The sequence below is a fragment of the Balaenoptera physalus genome, assembly GCF_965194825.1.
Source record: "Balaenoptera physalus genome assembly, chromosome: 3".
Classification (NCBI taxonomy): Eukaryota; Metazoa; Chordata; class Mammalia; order Artiodactyla; family Balaenopteridae; genus Balaenoptera; species Balaenoptera physalus.
In genome coordinates, this window is record NC_138890.1 from 63236575 (window position 1) to 63254160 (window position 17586).

At 45.4% G+C, this 17586-nt stretch overlaps 1 protein-coding gene across 1 annotated transcript in view; it reads left to right on the forward strand.

Annotated features, from left to right (window-relative positions):
- Positions 1 to 17586, forward strand: part of SPOCK1 (SPARC (osteonectin), cwcv and kazal like domains proteoglycan 1) — a 552150-nt gene that overhangs the window by 521975 nt on the left and 12589 nt on the right. Inside the window, exons 7-9 of the mRNA XM_082454646.1 lie at positions 8761 to 8877; positions 12540 to 12761; positions 16829 to 16891. Coding sequence (XP_082310772.1) covers positions 8761 to 8877; positions 12540 to 12761; positions 16829 to 16891 — 402 coding nt within the window. The remainder of the gene's footprint in view (positions 1 to 8760; positions 8878 to 12539; positions 12762 to 16828; positions 16892 to 17586) is intronic.

Consider the following 17586-nt stretch of genomic DNA (forward strand, 5'->3'; position numbering starts at 1 on the left):
TTTGTCTGTCTTTCTGACTTCACAGTATTGATAATCTCTAGGTTCATCCATGTTGCTGCAAATGGCATTATTTCATCCTTTTTGATGGCCGAGTAATGTTCCATTGTGTGTGTGTGTGTGTGTGTGTGTGTGTGTGTGTGTGTGTGTGTGTGTGTGTGTGTGTGTACATACATTTTCTTTATCCATTCACCTGCTGATGGACATTTAGGTTGTTTCCATGTCTTGGCTATTGTAAATAGTGCTGCTATGAACATAGGGACGCATGTATCTTTTCGAATTATAGTTTTGCCTGGGTATATGCCCAGGAGTGGAATTGCTGAATCATATGGTAATTCTGTTTTTAGTTTTATAAGGAACCTCCATACTGTTCTCCATAGTGGCTGCACCAATTTACATTCCCACCAACAGTGTAAGAGGGTTCCTTTTTCTCTACACCCTCTCCAGCATTTGTTATTTGTAGACTTTTTAATGATGGCCATTCTGACCAGCGTGAGGTGGTACCTTATTGTAGTTTTGATTTGCATTTCTCTATTAGCGATGTTGAGCATCTTTTCATGTGCCTATTGGCCATCTGTATGTAGAAGCTTGAACTCTTCATGCAGTGCCAAACCCCTGTTTGTATTCAGGGCAGGGAGTGGGGTTCTGACCCCTGTAGTCAAGTGCGTGGTCTTTAACTTGTGGAAGAGGTTCTCCCTTGCTTATGGGGCCGGAGTAGAGGCGCAGGTGCAGGCACCAGGCGTCGTGGTGTGTGAGCAGATCAAGTGAATGTGAAATCAGGAGAACTGGGTTTGAATGTCCGTTTTACTGTTGACCATCTGTAGGACCTTGGCAATGTTGCCTAACCTCTGAGAAAGAGCAGGGGAGTATCGTATCTTACTAGCTGGCTTCAGGGGTTGTTTCATGTGAAAATACCACACGCGTGATCTGGATTCCCATACTCTTCCACTTGGTGGATCCAGAAACACAAATAATCTCAGAGCCGCTCGTTACCGAGTGCTGAACACTTAAATCTGTTCTAGTCCAGTCCTCCCATAATGCTGCGAGCTTGTTCTGTCATCACCTCCATTCTGCAGATGAGGAAACTGATGATTGGAAAAGTCACCTGTTCAGTCTCAGCTAGGACGGCAGAGCTGGGTTCAGAGCTCAGCTCTTTCTCCAGAGCCTAGTTACTCTCCCCTGCCTCCCTGGGATTCTTTTAAAGCAGTATGACTGGTTATTGCGCCTAGAAACCATGCTAAGCAGAATCAACCAACCCTCACCTCTTTGAGTTCCAGCTGATTAGCACCCACGTTCCCAAGGGAGCTGTAGCCTTGCTCCTCCTCCCTGTCTTTCAAGCTCCCGTGGAGTGTAGCACCCCCTGCTCAGCGTTCCTGCACACTCCCCCCACCAGCACAGGGGCACTTGCTGCGTGCTAGATATTCAGCGGCACGAGGGACCCAGTCCCTCTTGGGAAGAGGAGGCTGAAGGCTCCCAGCAGCATGAGGATGCCAGGGTAGAAAGAAGAGGCTGGACCCTAGGCAAGGCGGTTCAGGAACACTTCCTTGAGTCGATCCAGTCCAGGCTCTGCCCAGCATCTATTTCGGCCCTGAAGAAGGCTCAGCTGGACCTTTTACAGAAGATGCTAATTGCAAACACTCTGAGTGCATCGATCCGCTGCTGCTCTGATTATCTAATTATGCACAACAGCACCTAGAAGGGCTGAAGGAGATTAGTTTGAAAGGACCAGCACCAGGTCTCCATTTCTGAGAGGCCTCCCGGCCTGCTCCAGAGAAAACTCCAGTCTGGCCCAACTCTTTAATTACCTTCAGAGGCACTAAAGTTTAAATTATATTCTTATTGTTTTCATATTAGCTTCTGCCCGAGTCCTGAGCTAAGCATTGGTGAGGCTAGGGTTGGGGAGGGAGGGTCCATGTGACAGGCGGGGTGGTTTTCTCATTTGGCTCTTTAGTTGCAAGATTTCATGAGTTTCAAGAGTGTACCGGTAATTGGTTCCCTAGCAGAGGCTTACAGATATCCTATAATGCTTGCGTGTCGGATTTGCCGTTTTCAGACATACCCAATTGGGTGTTCAAATGTGGCTTCCGTTAGGATTTGTAATGCACAGACACACTCACCCTTGCTCTCTCTGTTAGATATTAACACTGTAGCTCTAAATGCAGAATGTCTACGGTCTGTCCCCACTTCTATTTTTTACCTCATCTCTTACATATTTTTATACCTCGGATTGTTTCCTTACCTTCCCCTTTCCTAATCCTCTAAGAGGGCTTTGCAGCGTGTCATTCAGCCCCCAAAGTCAGCAATAAGCCGAGATCAGCTTGGAATACCAGTCATCGCCCTTGGGAGCACTTTTCAAAGGAGCACAGGTTTCCCAGCTCCTCTCTCTCCCCTTCCAAAGACTTTACCTCTTTTGAAACTTCCTCAGTAGCCCTTGGCTTTGTCTGAAGGAAGACAGAGGAGCCAGGGAAGAAGGGGTGATGGCGGCAGGGAGACGCTCATTCAGTGAAGGAGCGATCCGCTCTCTCCCCCAGCGGTGCTTACCTGGGCTAACTTCTCCATAGGCAAACACTCATAGATCAGAGCGCCCCCCTCCTCTCTCATGACCCCACCAGGGCTGCAGTGACCTTGTCACCGCTTTCTACCCTACGATGTTGGCCACAGTGCATCCTTCTCCCTCCCATCAGCTGGGCCACTCATGATGCACTCCGGGCTTTGTTTCAACACTGTCTGCATTCAGAGCCCATCGCGCTTAATACCCCTTAAAGCTTCAGGCCTTGTGGAGAGGCGAGAGAGTGCCCAGGTAGAAAAAGTGATTTCTACATTTTCTTTCCAGGGCTATATACCTTCCACAGAGGCTGCATGTGCCTTATTTACACTTGCTTATTGCATTCTGTTCATATATTCCAAACAGACAGGGAAAGCCCACTGGGAGAGCCCTTACCTGGGCCCTTCTCTGCCCGAGCACTGTGCTTTCCTTGGGGAGGGAACTGTCTTCCTGCACACTTGGAGTAATGCAATGGCCCTGTACTTTTCTCTAATGAAGCCCCAGTGGCTGCACAGGTGACACATGCTTCTGGGAGCATAGCAGGAAGGCAGCAGGCTGGACGCAGTCCTTCCAAAGAGCCACTGTTCTCACAGCAAAGCTAATGAAGGTGGGAGCCTGCACGCTCCCTCCATCCTCTGATACTCAGCTAGCTTCCTCCCATGCACTCTGCTGGCAGAGCTTCCTTTACCTGTGAGGGCCTGATGTTTCGATTTTTTTCAATCCAGAGCATCATGGACCAAGAATATTAATTGCCTCAGTTAGTACTGGCTACCCACAAGCCCAATCAATCCAAAAAGCTGGTCCAGGACCCAGGGGCAGCCCAGCAAGATAATAGCCGAGATCCAAATCCTGTCTCTGCCACTTGATAGCTGTTTGACTTGGGGATTTTATAACCACTGTGTTCATGTTTTCTTTCAATACATATATTTTGAACAATTATGTATCCATCCTTATGGTAAGTGCTGGGAATATCAGGTGTGGGGAAATCAGACCAATCCCTCCCATCATGGAGCTTTTCCACCTGGAGGAAGGCAGCTATATATTACAACCTGAATCTCTTGGACTTGTATTGACCCACGTACAAAATAAGGAGAGGAGAGATGTCATTCTTTATATCCCAGGCATCTCCTCAGGCTTTTTTTTGAAAAAGCAGAAGAATAAAATTCTAACGTGTTATGCAGACAATTGGGAAATGGGAAGGGGAACATACATTTATCAAGTCCCTGCTGTATGCCAGTAACTGTGAGCTATGTTTTATTGATAGTGTCTCATCTTACTCCATACAGTGAGGCTATGAGCTAAGCTTTATTACGCCATTGTGCAGATGGACGGACTGAAGTTTAGAAAAGGCAGCAAGAGCACCGTTATACCCAGTTAATAAGTATGCGTTGAGAGCATTCTTTTTTATTTGTTTGTTTATTTATTTATTTATTTTTGCCTGTGTTGGGCCTTTGTTGCTGCACGTAGGCTTTCTCTAGTTTCGGCGAGCGGGGGCTACTCTTCGTTGCGGTGCGCGGGCTTCTCATTGTGGTGGCTTGTCTTTGTGGCGGTGTGCGGGCTTCAGTAGTTGTGGCACATGGGCTCAGTAGTTGCGGCTCATAGGCTCTAGAGCTCAGGCTCAGTAGTTGTGCACAGGCTTAGTTGCTCCGCGGCATGTGGGATCTTCCGGGACCAGGGCTCGAACCCGTGTCCCCTGCAGTGGCAGGCGGATTCTTAACCACTGTGCCACAAGGGAAATCCCATTCTTTATGCCAGGAGCTGAGGGCATAAGGTGCTGGGCCGCAAGGGCTGAGCCAGCCTCGGGGCATGTTTTGTGCTGCTATGATCTAGAAGGGGAGATAGATAGACACTGAGCCAGACGTTACAGGTGTGCTGAGTGCCATCTGAGGAGCAACACTTCGAAAGCATTATAAACGGGAAAACTCACCTGGTTTGAGGGTTAGAGAAGTCGGAGAGAAAATACCTTTAAAGCAGAGATCTGATGGAGAACAGGCATTAGCAAGACAAAGAGAAGAGATGTGCTCCAGGGGGAACAGGTGTGTGGAAAGGACAGTGAGGGCAGAGCCTGGAGGCCGAGGAGGAGAGACTAGCGATGGATCACATAGAGGAGTTTGGGTGAGCAACTGGGAGCCTCTGGAGTAGCTAAGTGGGGAAGCGACTTGATCAAATCTGCATTTCAGAAAGATCACTTTGGCTGCTGTTCGGCGAAGGGAACGTGGGAGCAGGACGGGGAGACCGATTAGGAGCCTGTTACCGTTGTCTTGGTGGTGGGAGGTCATGGTGGCACCATGGGCTGGCAGTGGGCTAGCAAGAAGCAGGCAACTTTGCGTGGGAGTCCAGGACATCAGGCCCAGGTGTTTGCCCTGAGGCTCTGAGGGCCATTCTCTGACTACGGGAGGAGGCAGGGATTGGGGTCAGTGGATCTCCGAGACGCCGCCAACACACCAGCCATGCTGGGCAGACTGAGATCATGGAAGGAAGATGGAGACTAACCTGTAGGAACAGGAAGGCAGATATGGAAAGACTGAGGAAGAGGATGCTGGGCAGAGACGACTGGGAGGATGATAGCAATTAAAACTGAGCTGAAGCCAGGGCTGGGGGCGAGAGGGAAGAGAATGGAGATAGGAGGGCAGGGCGCTGACTGCGCCCACCACTTGGGAAGCTAAGGTAGTGGACAGGGATCCAGTCCCGGCCTCTGTGACCGAGCCAGATCCCTTCCCAAGGCAGAAGCATCTTTCCCTCTGATGATCTGATGCCGGTTGCCTGAGGACCTTGCTTCTCTCACCAGAAGTGGAGAGACCGTCAGACACCCCTCTAGAAATCACAGGAGTTGCCCCCCCTCCAGGCAGAGTGTGAGACGGCAGGTGGATGTGGTCTTACGGTTTCCTCCACACAGAAATTACTTTTCCCCCAGGAAGGAACCGAGTGTGTGAGAGGTACCCTTCGGGTCCCCTCTTTCTCAAAGCGTTAGTCCTCCTTTCCGACCTTTATCAGGGGCTGTAATAGGCATCTTAAAAGGCAAGCGCTTTTCTCCCATTGCCAGCCTGTTATGGCTAGAATACCAAATCTGAGCAAATAGCTCTCTCTGTGCTGTCGTCTTTGATTATTTTTTCCTCTGGGATGTATCTGGCTCCAGGCAGACTGTGCCTGACTTTGTCCTTGTAAGGACCCTTCGGTTGAGGACACTGAGTGAACAGGGCCCAGTAATTGAGCGCCTCCTATCTCCGATTCAGCTTTCTGATCTCTCTCTACCCAGGCCAGTGGCGTCCTGCTTGAGGACTTCTCCCTGAGCGACAGATTTGCTCCTTCAAGACTCCAGCCCCTGATTCCATCAGCCATCCAAAGCCTGTGTACTTTGGGAAGTCGGCTGGGAATTCAGCCGCCTTCTAAAGATATAGATTAACTGCACATCTGTCAGGGTTTAGTTAAACATGACTGACTAATTTATCCTGCAGTGTGAGATGGGGATTCATTTCCTTTGCAAGTTGACTTGGCAATTTTCTCTGCTCAAAGAACATTTAGAATAGATGGTGTGCATGGCAATCAGGAAGAAATAGATGCTATTAATTTTCCATTTTTCAAATGTGAGATTGACTGTAGAGCCCATTCTCCTCGGAGAAACAGACCACCTCCTCTCCTGTTCAGAGCTGTGCACTGTCTGAAAAGTCAGAAAAGAGGGCCTTCTATTCCCCAGAGGGTCTGAGTTGGGGCCGATAAGCATGTTAGTGGGGGCCTGCGCCCGGGGGCCAGTCCTGGTACCTGGCAGAGCCGTGTGGTGCCGCCATCAGCCACGGTTCCTCCTCCTCCTATTTGTGCACGTGGCTCAGCATGAGATGCGGGTTCCCAGCTTGAGCGAGCTTGTGATCTCCTTCCTCGGCTAATCTCTACAGATTGGAGGGAAGGACTGGAGGCACAGGCTTGCGTGTCAGGATATCATGATGGACCTCCAAAAGCTGGAAATCCCAAAGGGATGGCTAACTTCATCCAGCGCTCGCCATACAACGTTCTGCCGTGCTGGGAATAGTCTGTATCTGCGCTCTCCCAGATGGAGTCATTCGCTAGCTAGCCGAGTGTGACTACTGAGCACTTGGAATGGGGTGGGTGCAACTGAGGAGCTAAATGTTGACTTTTATTTCATTTTAGTTAATTTAAATGAAAATAGCCACATATGGCTCATGGTAACTGTGTTGGATAGCACAGGTATGTGTGTTCACCTGTTTCCTGTGTGGCCAAAGCCAGTTGTGTTTGTTTAGGTATATTTGTCTTACTGGTTTTCTGAATGCTGTTCTATTTGCTCCAAACTACCGATAAGTTGTCAATTTAAAAATAAAAACACTCATAGAGGTAATAAAAATCATAGCTGGCACATGCTGAGTAATTACTATATACCATGTGCTTTGCTAAGCCCTCTAACACACCTCATCTAATTTATAGTCACATAATGATACCCTGAGTTTACGGGTGACGAAACGGAGGCGCTGAGGGGTTAAGTGGCTGGCTTGAGTCACCCAGCCAGTGGTCCAGCTGGGATTCACAGCAGGCAGTGAGACCCCAGAGCCCTTATATACCCTGCTGCCTCTCCAGACGGTCCTCAGTGCCATTGCCTGCCTGGTGTTTTAAGATACAGTCGTGTCCTGGTTGTTGAACGCCAGGTATTGTCTTGAGGTCGTTAGCAACCTGGGTATAAACAATGGCCACACACTCCATGCTTTATAGAGTTTAGCTCTGGTTCCTGGCTGGAAGGAAGGAAGCAGCTATACACGAGTGCACTGAGGTTGCACAGACCCAGTGTGGGTCTGCTCACCACCTCCCCTCAGATGGAGGGCAAGAGAGTCCTTTCCTGCCTGAGGGCTGGGAGGTTTGGAGGTTCTCCATCAAGGACCAAGCCCCAGCCTCAGGAAAGATGGGCTTTCCTGAAAGCAGACATGAACTATAAAAATGAGGAGAGGCTCTGCATAGTATTGTCTTCTGGAGGGGATTCATCCCTTTGCAGCGCAGGTGGGGGCTGATCGCCTCAGTTGAGTGAGAGCCCGCACTTAGTGAAGGCTGGATGGGAGTTTGAGTGAGACCCTCTGCTCATCCGTCACTACCCCCGTGCCTTCCGCTGGGGTCTCTCCGCACTGATAGGTTCTAGCCTTAATCTACATCTTGTCAGCACCGTGAGACATTCAGAACCTGGCTCTGCATTGTAATGTGGCTTGCTTGGCTTCACAGCCTGACTCCTGCAGCTTTAGAATTTGGGAAAACTGTCAGTTGTGGGGTTCACTTCTTATTTACTGAGGCTTTACCTCCTCAGTTCTCTAATTCCTGTCCCTCTAGATGCAAACAACTGCTAAATGCATTGCTGGTTTTTCTGCCTCTTGGGAGTGGCCCACTGCCTGGACCCTTTGTCAGAATTCTCAGCACCCAGAATTAGGGTAAAATCAGGCAGCTAGGGAAAGTCAGCTCCCTCCTCTGCACCATTGTCTCTCCTTTGGGGATTTCTCTCCTCCAGTCTTAGCTCTCTATGAGACTGTCAAATAGCCTGCACCCACCTACCCATCCACCCATCTGGATTTTCTTCTTGTTCTCAGGAGTATTCGTTGGCCTTGCTCTGTCATACCCTAAAAGATGAGCCGGATAGCTAAAGATAGGCTGCATATAGAAAGGACTCTTCCAGGGACAAGGCATCCATCTGTCCATAGGGGAGAGTCAAGTCAGTCTGTTCAAAGGCCGGCAACATAAGCCACATCCACAAACCCAAACATGGGCTAAAGCAAAATTGAGAGTCGCTCTTACTGGGATCTTTTGGTGTCCCAGGCAGCCTTTCCCTAAGAGCATTAGCTATTCCTAAATGTTCATCTCTTGGCATGAGTTCAGTGGAAAACATCTTCTCTGGCAACTGCAATAGCAAGTTTGATCGGGTTAGCAAAAGGGACCCGTGACGGTCTTTGGAGGCTGGTGCGTGATCGCGAGGCCATCCCAGCTTGCTTTCAGAGCGCCAAGGCAGCCCAAGTCCAGTTGTGCGTGGTGCTGCTTGCCATGGGCGTCTCGGCTCTCACTTTGTCATACTCTGTACCTGTGAGAGCAGCATCTTCGGGGCGTTTTCACAGTGGCGTAAGGAGCTGTATCCTGGTTGGAGAGGAAGGTCTGTTAGGAGCATCCCACGTTGAGAGTAGAGAGCTCAAAAGAGGAGAAGGCCCACGGACTCACTGTTTCTTCCATCTGCTTTTCTCCAGCCTGCACGGACAAGGAGTTGAGGAACCTCGCGTCCCGGCTCAAAGACTGGTTTGGAGCCCTTCATGAGGATGCAAACAGGGTCGTCAAGCCCACCAGCTCCGACACAGCCCAAGGCAGTAAGACCGCTTTACTCTCGCTAATTTATTTCATCTTAAACACCACATTCCCTCCTCAGTTATTGGATGTCGTTGATTGACCACCCCGAGATGCGGTTGTTAAAAGAAACACTAAGTTAAACGTATACACTGACTTGAAATATGCCCCCGTTTCAGAAACATTAAAATATGGAGGAGAGGGAAATGCCTTAGAATCAAGAAAATACTACAACAACTTATGTTTTTTAAAGTCTGCTTGCAAAATTATCATGTGTTTATTAGTACAGTCCTTTTGGAAAATATAAGTATATGTAAAGATACCAAAACAACAAGCTACTGTGTATAAAACAGATAAGCAACAATATACTATATAACATAGGGAATTATAGCCATTATCTTGTAATAACCTGCAAAAATACTGCATCACTATGCTGTACACCTGAAACTAACACAATATTGTACATCAAGCATACTTCAATTAAAAAATGTATAGAAACACACCATTTTAACAACTGTAAGCACGTCGTGGCATGGCATATACTTCAAATGTTTCCTTGCCACGTAGAAAAAAATATTTATGTCTGTGTGTGTATGTATATACACACATACACTTTACAGACTGTCTTTTGGCCTTCTTTTATCATCCAGCAATACACTATGACTATCTTTCTAGGCTGTTGAGTAGTATTCTGCCTTGTAATCACTATATAGAATCTCAATGTATAGATACAACATAATTTATGTAATTAGACCTTTATTTGGGAGGTTTGAAGTTGTTCCTAATGTTCAGCTATTACAAGCAACACGGTAGCAAACATCTTTGATAACTTAGCTTTATGGACGTTAATCAGATTGCATTTTGTTTTCATAGATAAACTCCCATACAAGTGCTCCCTCCGCCATCACTGAACTGGCAGAGACCATACCCAGAGCCTCTCCATAAGCTGGAGAGAAAACTCCGAGTAGGTCTGCCTGTTTGTACCTTGACGGAGCCTCTCACTGCCTTTAACGCAAAGGCCATTAGGGGCGAGCTCGTGCACACTGTGGCCGATTGGCACAGAACGGCTTACTCAACAATACAGTTGTTGAGATGTGTGGAGCTTTGCCACAGCCTTTTCTGTGTAGAGATTTTTATATTGATTTGTCAAAATAGAAAAACACACGTTATTTAAAGCAGAGAGTATTTCACCCCATCCCTGATGCCACGCTTGTGTGGACAGGATTTCTGAATGTAACGCTCCTGGATTGAACTAAGTAGGGAAGAAGTGATACTGGCAATTGGTGGGACCCAGAGTTTAACCAGCATTCTGGTCCTCAGCCCAAATTAGAATGATCTTCTTAATTTCGGGTTTATCCTTTGCTGTTCATAGCCATCTAGAGATACTAGTAGAGAATGTTGATCCTAGTGGACAATTCTTTCACCAGTTTGGATCTTTTTTACCGTAAGGGAGAGGTAGATTCTGGGAAGCAAATGCTAAGTGTCCAAAGAGTGGGTCCTGGGGTTGTATCTGTGGGAAGGGGGATGTAAGAGTCTTTCTTTCCATCCCCGCCAAAGGTTTCCTTGGGAGTTTGTGGACAGTTGATTCACAGATAGATAGTCTCTAGAAGCTTTTCCCAGGGATCTTCCAGGAGCCGCTGAGTCCCTGGGCTTTCTGAACAAAAACCACGGAACCCTAGAAGTGCCATGAGCTCAGGGCCAGCCAGAAGGGCTGCTCTGTTGCCCTGGATATCAGATGCAGGTGCCTCTTTTCTAGAGCCTTCCAAATAGGTGTGGGTGGGCTTGACCTTAGCCTACTGCCCAGCCAGCTTGGCACTTCTTTTCGGTTACTCAACAATAGATATGCATATTACATAAAATATTCTGTACAAAAGTGTGGAGCCATTTAGTGTCAGAGTCAATTATCTTCCTTTATTCAGTCGCCCCTGAGGACATCATCATCACAGAGATTGTTCAGTCATGACCTTCAGTCAAAGAAGAGGCCAGATGATGTTCCATAGTCTCTCTTCTTGAAAATCAGGATCTTTTCTAAGATGTGCTTTAAGATATCAAAAGGTATAAGTTTAAAAATGGAAAGATTTTTTTATGTTGGAACGGGTAAGTAAACTTTGCAGTAGCTAGAAAACTTCTCTCAACAGGTTCTTCTGTTGAGCACCTCCTGTGTGCCTGTACTGGCTGAGGCTACTGAAGGGAACAAGAGAGTCTTTGCCCTCAGGAGCTTAGGGTCTAATTTACAGGCACTGACAATGAGGGGAAGCACAGGCTTCTGTGAGAGCTCAGGGGAGAAGGTGCAACACTTAGGCTACTGGCTTCTGGACGGCAAAGACCCTGTTGTAAAGATGCTACTTTAAAGGGTGGGCAAGCTTTGCTCTCTGTCTTACATCCTGCTGACTAAGCAGGGGTCCCCGGTGAGGCATATAGAGCCTGATGAGCAGGCTGTAGGTTAGAACCCTAGAGGGTCAATCGATCCCCTTAGGATCCTCAGTGACAGTCACTGCAGCAGCCCTGGCATTGCTCATCCCTAAACTTGGCGCCCAAGCCAACTGGATGTCCTCAGGGTAGGAGGCGCCTGTGTCATGCGAAGCAGAGGCAGCCCTGGGAGAGGAGGGACTGAGAATGTAGACTCAGGGTTGGGCCACCTGGGCTTGAATTCCAGCCCCACAATTGTATGACCTTGAGCAAGTAACTTAAATCTCGAGCTTCTTGTCTATAATCCATAGGGAGGATAAAAGCATCATCTCTTAGGGCTGTTATAAGGATTCAGTGAGATAATTAAGTATAAAATGCTGAGAAGAGTGCCTTCAGTAACACAAAAGTGAACTCTTTTCATCATTTTTCTGGGGAAAATAAAACCAGTCCTAGAAATCCAGATTATGGAATAATTTAACATTGTCCGGTGCTTTGATTCCGAAAGAAAGATGAGTTTTACATGCGGGGCATGCCTTCTCTGGGGTTTGTCTACAGTACACTCAGTATCCCGAGTGTTAAGCCAAGTGTTATTATTCGAGTGCATACAGTTTCCACTGTAGAAACAAATAATTCTTTAAGAAAACCCACCCTCCTCCCCGCACCCCGGGAAATAAAAAAGAAATAATTTTCTGAGTCATACATGATTCCATGTCATGTATCTCTTGAGGGGATTGCAGAAAAGAAAAATGGGGAACGGAGAGGCAGGTACCCTGGCTTGTTTTCCCATTAATGTTCAGACTGCTTGGATTGAACAGTCCTTTGGGATATAATCAGTGCTTCTGGATTGTGCCACAGAGTTTCATCTCACTGCCATCCTTTTACGATAGTTGTTTTGTTTTGGTTTTTCAAGTAGTTTTTTTTCCTCAATATAAAAGCATAGTTTGCAGTATTATCCTTTAGTCCTCTTACTCACCACGTTTGTACTCTTCCTTTCAGGCATCCCCTGTTTTAAGCAAGTCTGGTAAATGAAAACCCCTATTTACATCACAGATGATAAATTAGCATTGGGGATTTATTCCCTTTAGAACGTATTCTCCTCAAATGCCGACTTCTGTTTTAGCACATTTTAGATTGTTTCATTTAAAAACCAACCAACCACCACCACATGTTGTGGTAGAAGGCTGCTGAGACTGTACCCGTGGAGGGGGAAAGCATCAGGGGAGCAGGTGGAGAGAGAGGGCTTGGTGGCAGCTGAGACATGTCCTTCCCTCTACAGGGTTTGACACCAGCATCCTTCCCATCTGCAAGGACTCCCTGGGCTGGATGTTCAACAAGTTGGACATGAACTATGACCTCCTGCTTGACCACTCAGAGATCAACGCCATCTACCTGGATAAGTACGAGCCCTGTATCAAGCCTCTCTTCAATTCTTGTGACTCCTTCAAGGATGGCAAGCTCTCTAACAATGAGTGGTGCTACTGCTTCCAGAAGCCTGGAGGTAAGGCAGGAGGGAGGTGGGGCTCAGAGGGCAGGGCCGCCATGCTGTGCAGGGAAGGGCCCCCTATCACGTACTGGCGAGATAGGGATCAGCAAGCAGAAAGACACAGCTAGAGAATAAAGCAAACGCTCTTTTCTCCTCACTGACCTCCACTTTCAGCATGGTAGGGAAAACCCAGGAGCATAATTAAGGAGTGTGTCATTCCACTCCTCCTTTTAGGAAAATCTTTTAACTGTTGTGCCTCAGCTTTTCCATCTGTAAGATGGGCGTAGGAACCTTTGCTACATAATTCCCAAAGTCAGTGTAAGATCCTTAATGTCTTTGTTTTTTGTACATTTTCTTCAGATTAGGTTCTTATGTGTTTCTGTTTTTAGTAGGAACTCTCTCTATACTAAGACATTGGAATTGGTCTCATCATATGTATTGCAAATAGATTTTTTTCCCCAAATTTGACTATGTGCATTTTTGCTAGGGTGAAATTTAAAATTTTAAGATAGATAGTCAAATTTCTCCATCTTTTATTTTGGGGCTTCTTAGAAGCCATAAGGCTTACGTTAAGCTTAGAAAGGCATTTCCCACTGTGAGATAGTAAAGCAATTCTCTTTTGTTTTCTTTAGTACCTCTGTGGGGTTTTGTTTGTTTATTGAAGTCTTTTATCACTTTAGTTTTTTGTGTGTGTGCAGTCAAGTAGGGTCCCAGCCCCGATCCCTTGAGATGGTTGTCCACTTGCCCATTTGTCATTTATTGACTAACCCATCTTTCTCCCACTAGTTTGAAATGCTTCCTCTATCATATATAAAACTCCTATATGCTCTATGTATATCTGTCTATTCCTGGGTGCTCTGTCCTACTAGTTGACATGTTTTATTATTTAGTGGACCACTCTCTCCTACCATTAATCTTTTTTCAGAATATTGTTATATGTCCTATATGTTTGAACTCTTTGAATTTTATAATCAGTTCATTCAATTAAAAAAAAACTTACTGGTATTTCTTTTAGAATCAGGCAAAATTAGATTAATCTAGAGAGAGTTGATAGCTATATAATATTGAACCCTTTTATCCTAGAACAGGATTTGTCCGTTAACCAGCAAGCTACAAGTTTTGTTTTCACAGATGTTATACTTCCCTTGTGTTTATTGTTGTTGCCAGTATAGACAAAATCCATTTTTTCCCATTATATTTCCTCACTGGTGATTGCTTCACTATTAAATTTGTTCCCGGCCACCATACTAAATCCTCACTTTATTTATGATAGTTCTTCTGGTTGGTTTCCTTGAATATTTCAGGTGTGCAGTCATATTATCTGCAAATAGTGATAATTTTTTCTCTCTCTTTTCAATTTTTATACCTCATTTCTTTCTAATCACATCAGGTAGTTCTTCCAAATCGATGTTAAATAACAGCCATGCTTTTTACTTCAGTAGGAATGCTTGCGGTGGTTCAGCATTAAGCTTAATGATAGCTTTGGGCTTGAGTTCATACGAATTCATGTGGCTTTAGCTCCAGGTTGAGGCTGAGTGAAGTGAAGCCTCATTGCTAATACTTCACCTGGAGGTGTAATGCCAGGGCCCCGAGAGGGAAGTAACTGCCTTAACCACGAGACACAGCTGAGCCCCTAGCCACATGCGATGTCTCCAGATAGGCTGCCCTTTCAGCAACTGTGGGAGGGAGCCAGGACCCACCTATGGAAAAGAATGGCATCTAGGAGGAGTTGAGCAGAATAATTTGTTGTCGTTCTTTGTTTCTTATTTTGTGTACTTCTCCCCTTTAGCTATAGGCCATAGGTATTCATAGTTTGTATTTTTATTATGGTTAATTTGTAGATATTCTACATTTAAGGATCTGGGTACCTCTTGGGCCCAATAAAGCTTTTAAAGAGCACTTTTAAACTCTTCGTGTTGACTGGTTTTGAGATCATTCTTTATTGCCAAGTTTTAGAAGTTTTTTCAGAAGTTCTCATGGGAATTAGTCTTTGAATGTTTGAAAATATATAAATTTCCTTTATACAGAAGCAAAGATGCTAAGTATAAACTTCCTGGAATCATAGTTTGCTTTCTTGATACCTTAACGTTTTTCTCCTAGCCCTGGATGTAGTTACTGAAAGAGTGAACCCATATGAATTTTTCTCCCTTTTGGTGGTGATGTAACCATTTTGCCTGGAAGCCAAAAGGATTCTTTACCTTTCACGGATATGAACTTCCTTGGACATGTTTTATTTTTGCTCAGGCTATATCAATCAATCGCTTTTTCCTGAGACATGTTAAGCTCTTTTGAGCTCTAGAATTAAAACTTTCTTGTCCCACGTGTTTAGTCTCTTCTCATCAGTCACATGGACGTTTCACATCAGTTTTGTTGCTTCAGATATAGCCTTCCTTTCTTTAACGGCTTAATTTTCCTCTTTTTATGTCATTTATATCCTTGAGCTTTTGTATCATCTGTGCATTAAAATACTTGTAGACGGTCTTTTTTCATTAGAATCTTTGGTAAATATTTTCTTCTCAGCAGCATACATTTTCTGTTACAAATTTTTCATCTGAAGTTTTTTCTTGTTCGTTCCTCTCTTTTTCTTGCAGCATTTATAGTAGGTCTCAGTCTTGATTCATTTTTACTTATCTTTCAATAAGTAGAGTTTTTAAAATTACTATAGGACAGTTTGAGAAAGGGGCCTGACAATTAGAAACTCTCTTCCTAGTAAACTGGGCGAGTGTTTATGATTGTGATGCTTCTTTAGGAGCAGTCGTCTAAACGCCTAAAGATTTTTTTCTCCGTATTTCTTCATAGTGAGGTGAGCATTTCCATTTGTACCTACCTCATATGGTGACTGTAAAGATTAAATTAATTAGGAGAAAGTTCTAAAACATTCGTTGGTGCATTCTGAGAATTCAGTGAAAAATGTTCATTATTTGCTATAGATGCTACTTTTAATCATCAAAGATGGAGTTTGGGCTCTTTTTTGTTGGTTTCAGGTGGTATCTTTCTCCTGTACTCTGAAATCATCGTAAACCCAGAAGTCAAAAACATGTATTTGATAGTCAGTTTCTCTCAAGGAATGAGCAGCAAGACCAGGTGGCATTGTGAAATCCGAAGGGTAACAGAGGTAAATAGGCAGTCAGGTACCTTCTGCAGACCCCACACTTGTGCTTACAGAGGTAGGGTAAGTGCCCTGAGAATCCAAATGTCATGGTCTTTGCTGGAGAACCATGAGCAGATAGCAGAGCCACAGCATCTGCAAAGGCCGGTCACAGTAAAATTAAGATTAGTGAGGTCGCCTTTCTTTTTGCTTGGAGTGGAAGTCAAAAGGGTACCCCACACTTTCATATGCCCTACTTTAGCCATGTGGCTCCCACTGTATCAGCCCTTCACTTGAGAATGGACAGTTTTGAGCTCGTTTGTAATAACACATGTTTGTTTTATCACTGAAGACTTGGAGGCTGAGAGACAGAAAGAGACAGGCCCAAAGTACTTACCTAGGAGGTGGCAAAGCCCAGAGTTAAGGTGTCACCCTTCTGTCCCTCTAGATCTCCTCTTCTGTATCTTCATAGTTGTCCCTTAAGGCCTGTGCTTTACTTTCCTGGGGTAGTGAGCCCATGAGGTCGGAAGTAGCCATTCTAATCATCTTTCTATCCTGCAGTAAGACCTGGGGTAGATTAAGTATGTGTCCCAGTCTGTGGATTCAACACACGTACCCACTAGTAACCTATCATCCTGGTTCTCAGCTCATAGAAGTCTTGGCTGATAAGAGACTTTTTTTCTTTATATAAGGAAGTAAATAATGAAATCACTGATGAGACACTTGGTATTTGCTTGAATGGGTGGTGGGAAGAAAGGTTCCTATACAGTGCAAGTAGCCCCCCAATACTATTTTAAGTACCTAGTGGTATAAAATGTTTTTTTAAAATGAGTGCCACTAATGGCCTGAATTTGTTTTGCTGCATAGTAACAGCAGATGGAGTAATTCCACTCCCAGGTGTGTCATTGTCTACATTTCATGTCAAGAGTGAAGCCAATCATTAGCAATCATATCCCTTACCATCTGGAAACTGACTTTCATAAATTATTTTTAGGTCTCCCTTGCCAGAATGAAATGAACAGGATTCAGAAGTTGAGCAAGGGGAAAAGCCTGTTGGGTAAGTACCATTTCTTGCCACTCATTTAAACAACTAATTAAACCATCCGTGTCTCTTGTAATATTGAGCACAGCCCTGGTTATTCAATTAGGGACCAGTGTTTTGTGAAAGAAATGCCTCATTTTACCTGAGACAGGGCTCTTCCAGGAAGCTGGTGATATGTGGTAGTCCACAGGACGTCTCTGAGGCTCAGTTAGCTGGCTGAGAAATGCTGCATGCGCCATCAGCGGGAGGAGACGTCAAAGGTCAGCCCATGACCAGTGGGCAGGTCACCAGGCTGAAATCGAGCTAACCCCTCCCTGATCTTGGCTTTTCCTTCTTTCACGTATGGCCATTAAACGGAGCTCTCAAGTGTTCCTTCCAAGTTAAAATGATAAGATCTATAAATTACAGAATTTCCTATATTCTCCAGATCAAGTTGTCCATTCAAGGAGGAAGATGAGCTGAGTCCCTTCTAAATTTATCAGACAGGGTCCAAGGACTCGAGTGCACTTAAACATGTTTCTGCTTCATGTGCATGATCACTGGACCCTGTCTCTACGTTTCTCCTCTTACCTTTTGTCCAAATGTTGAGGTGGAAGGAAGCAAGTGGGTTGTGCGAGTGTGTTTTTTCCCTGACATGCAAATCTGTGGGCAAGGTAAAGGTAACAAATGCTGGCTGTTGAAGGCTCCCTTTAGCTCCAAACCCTCCTTTC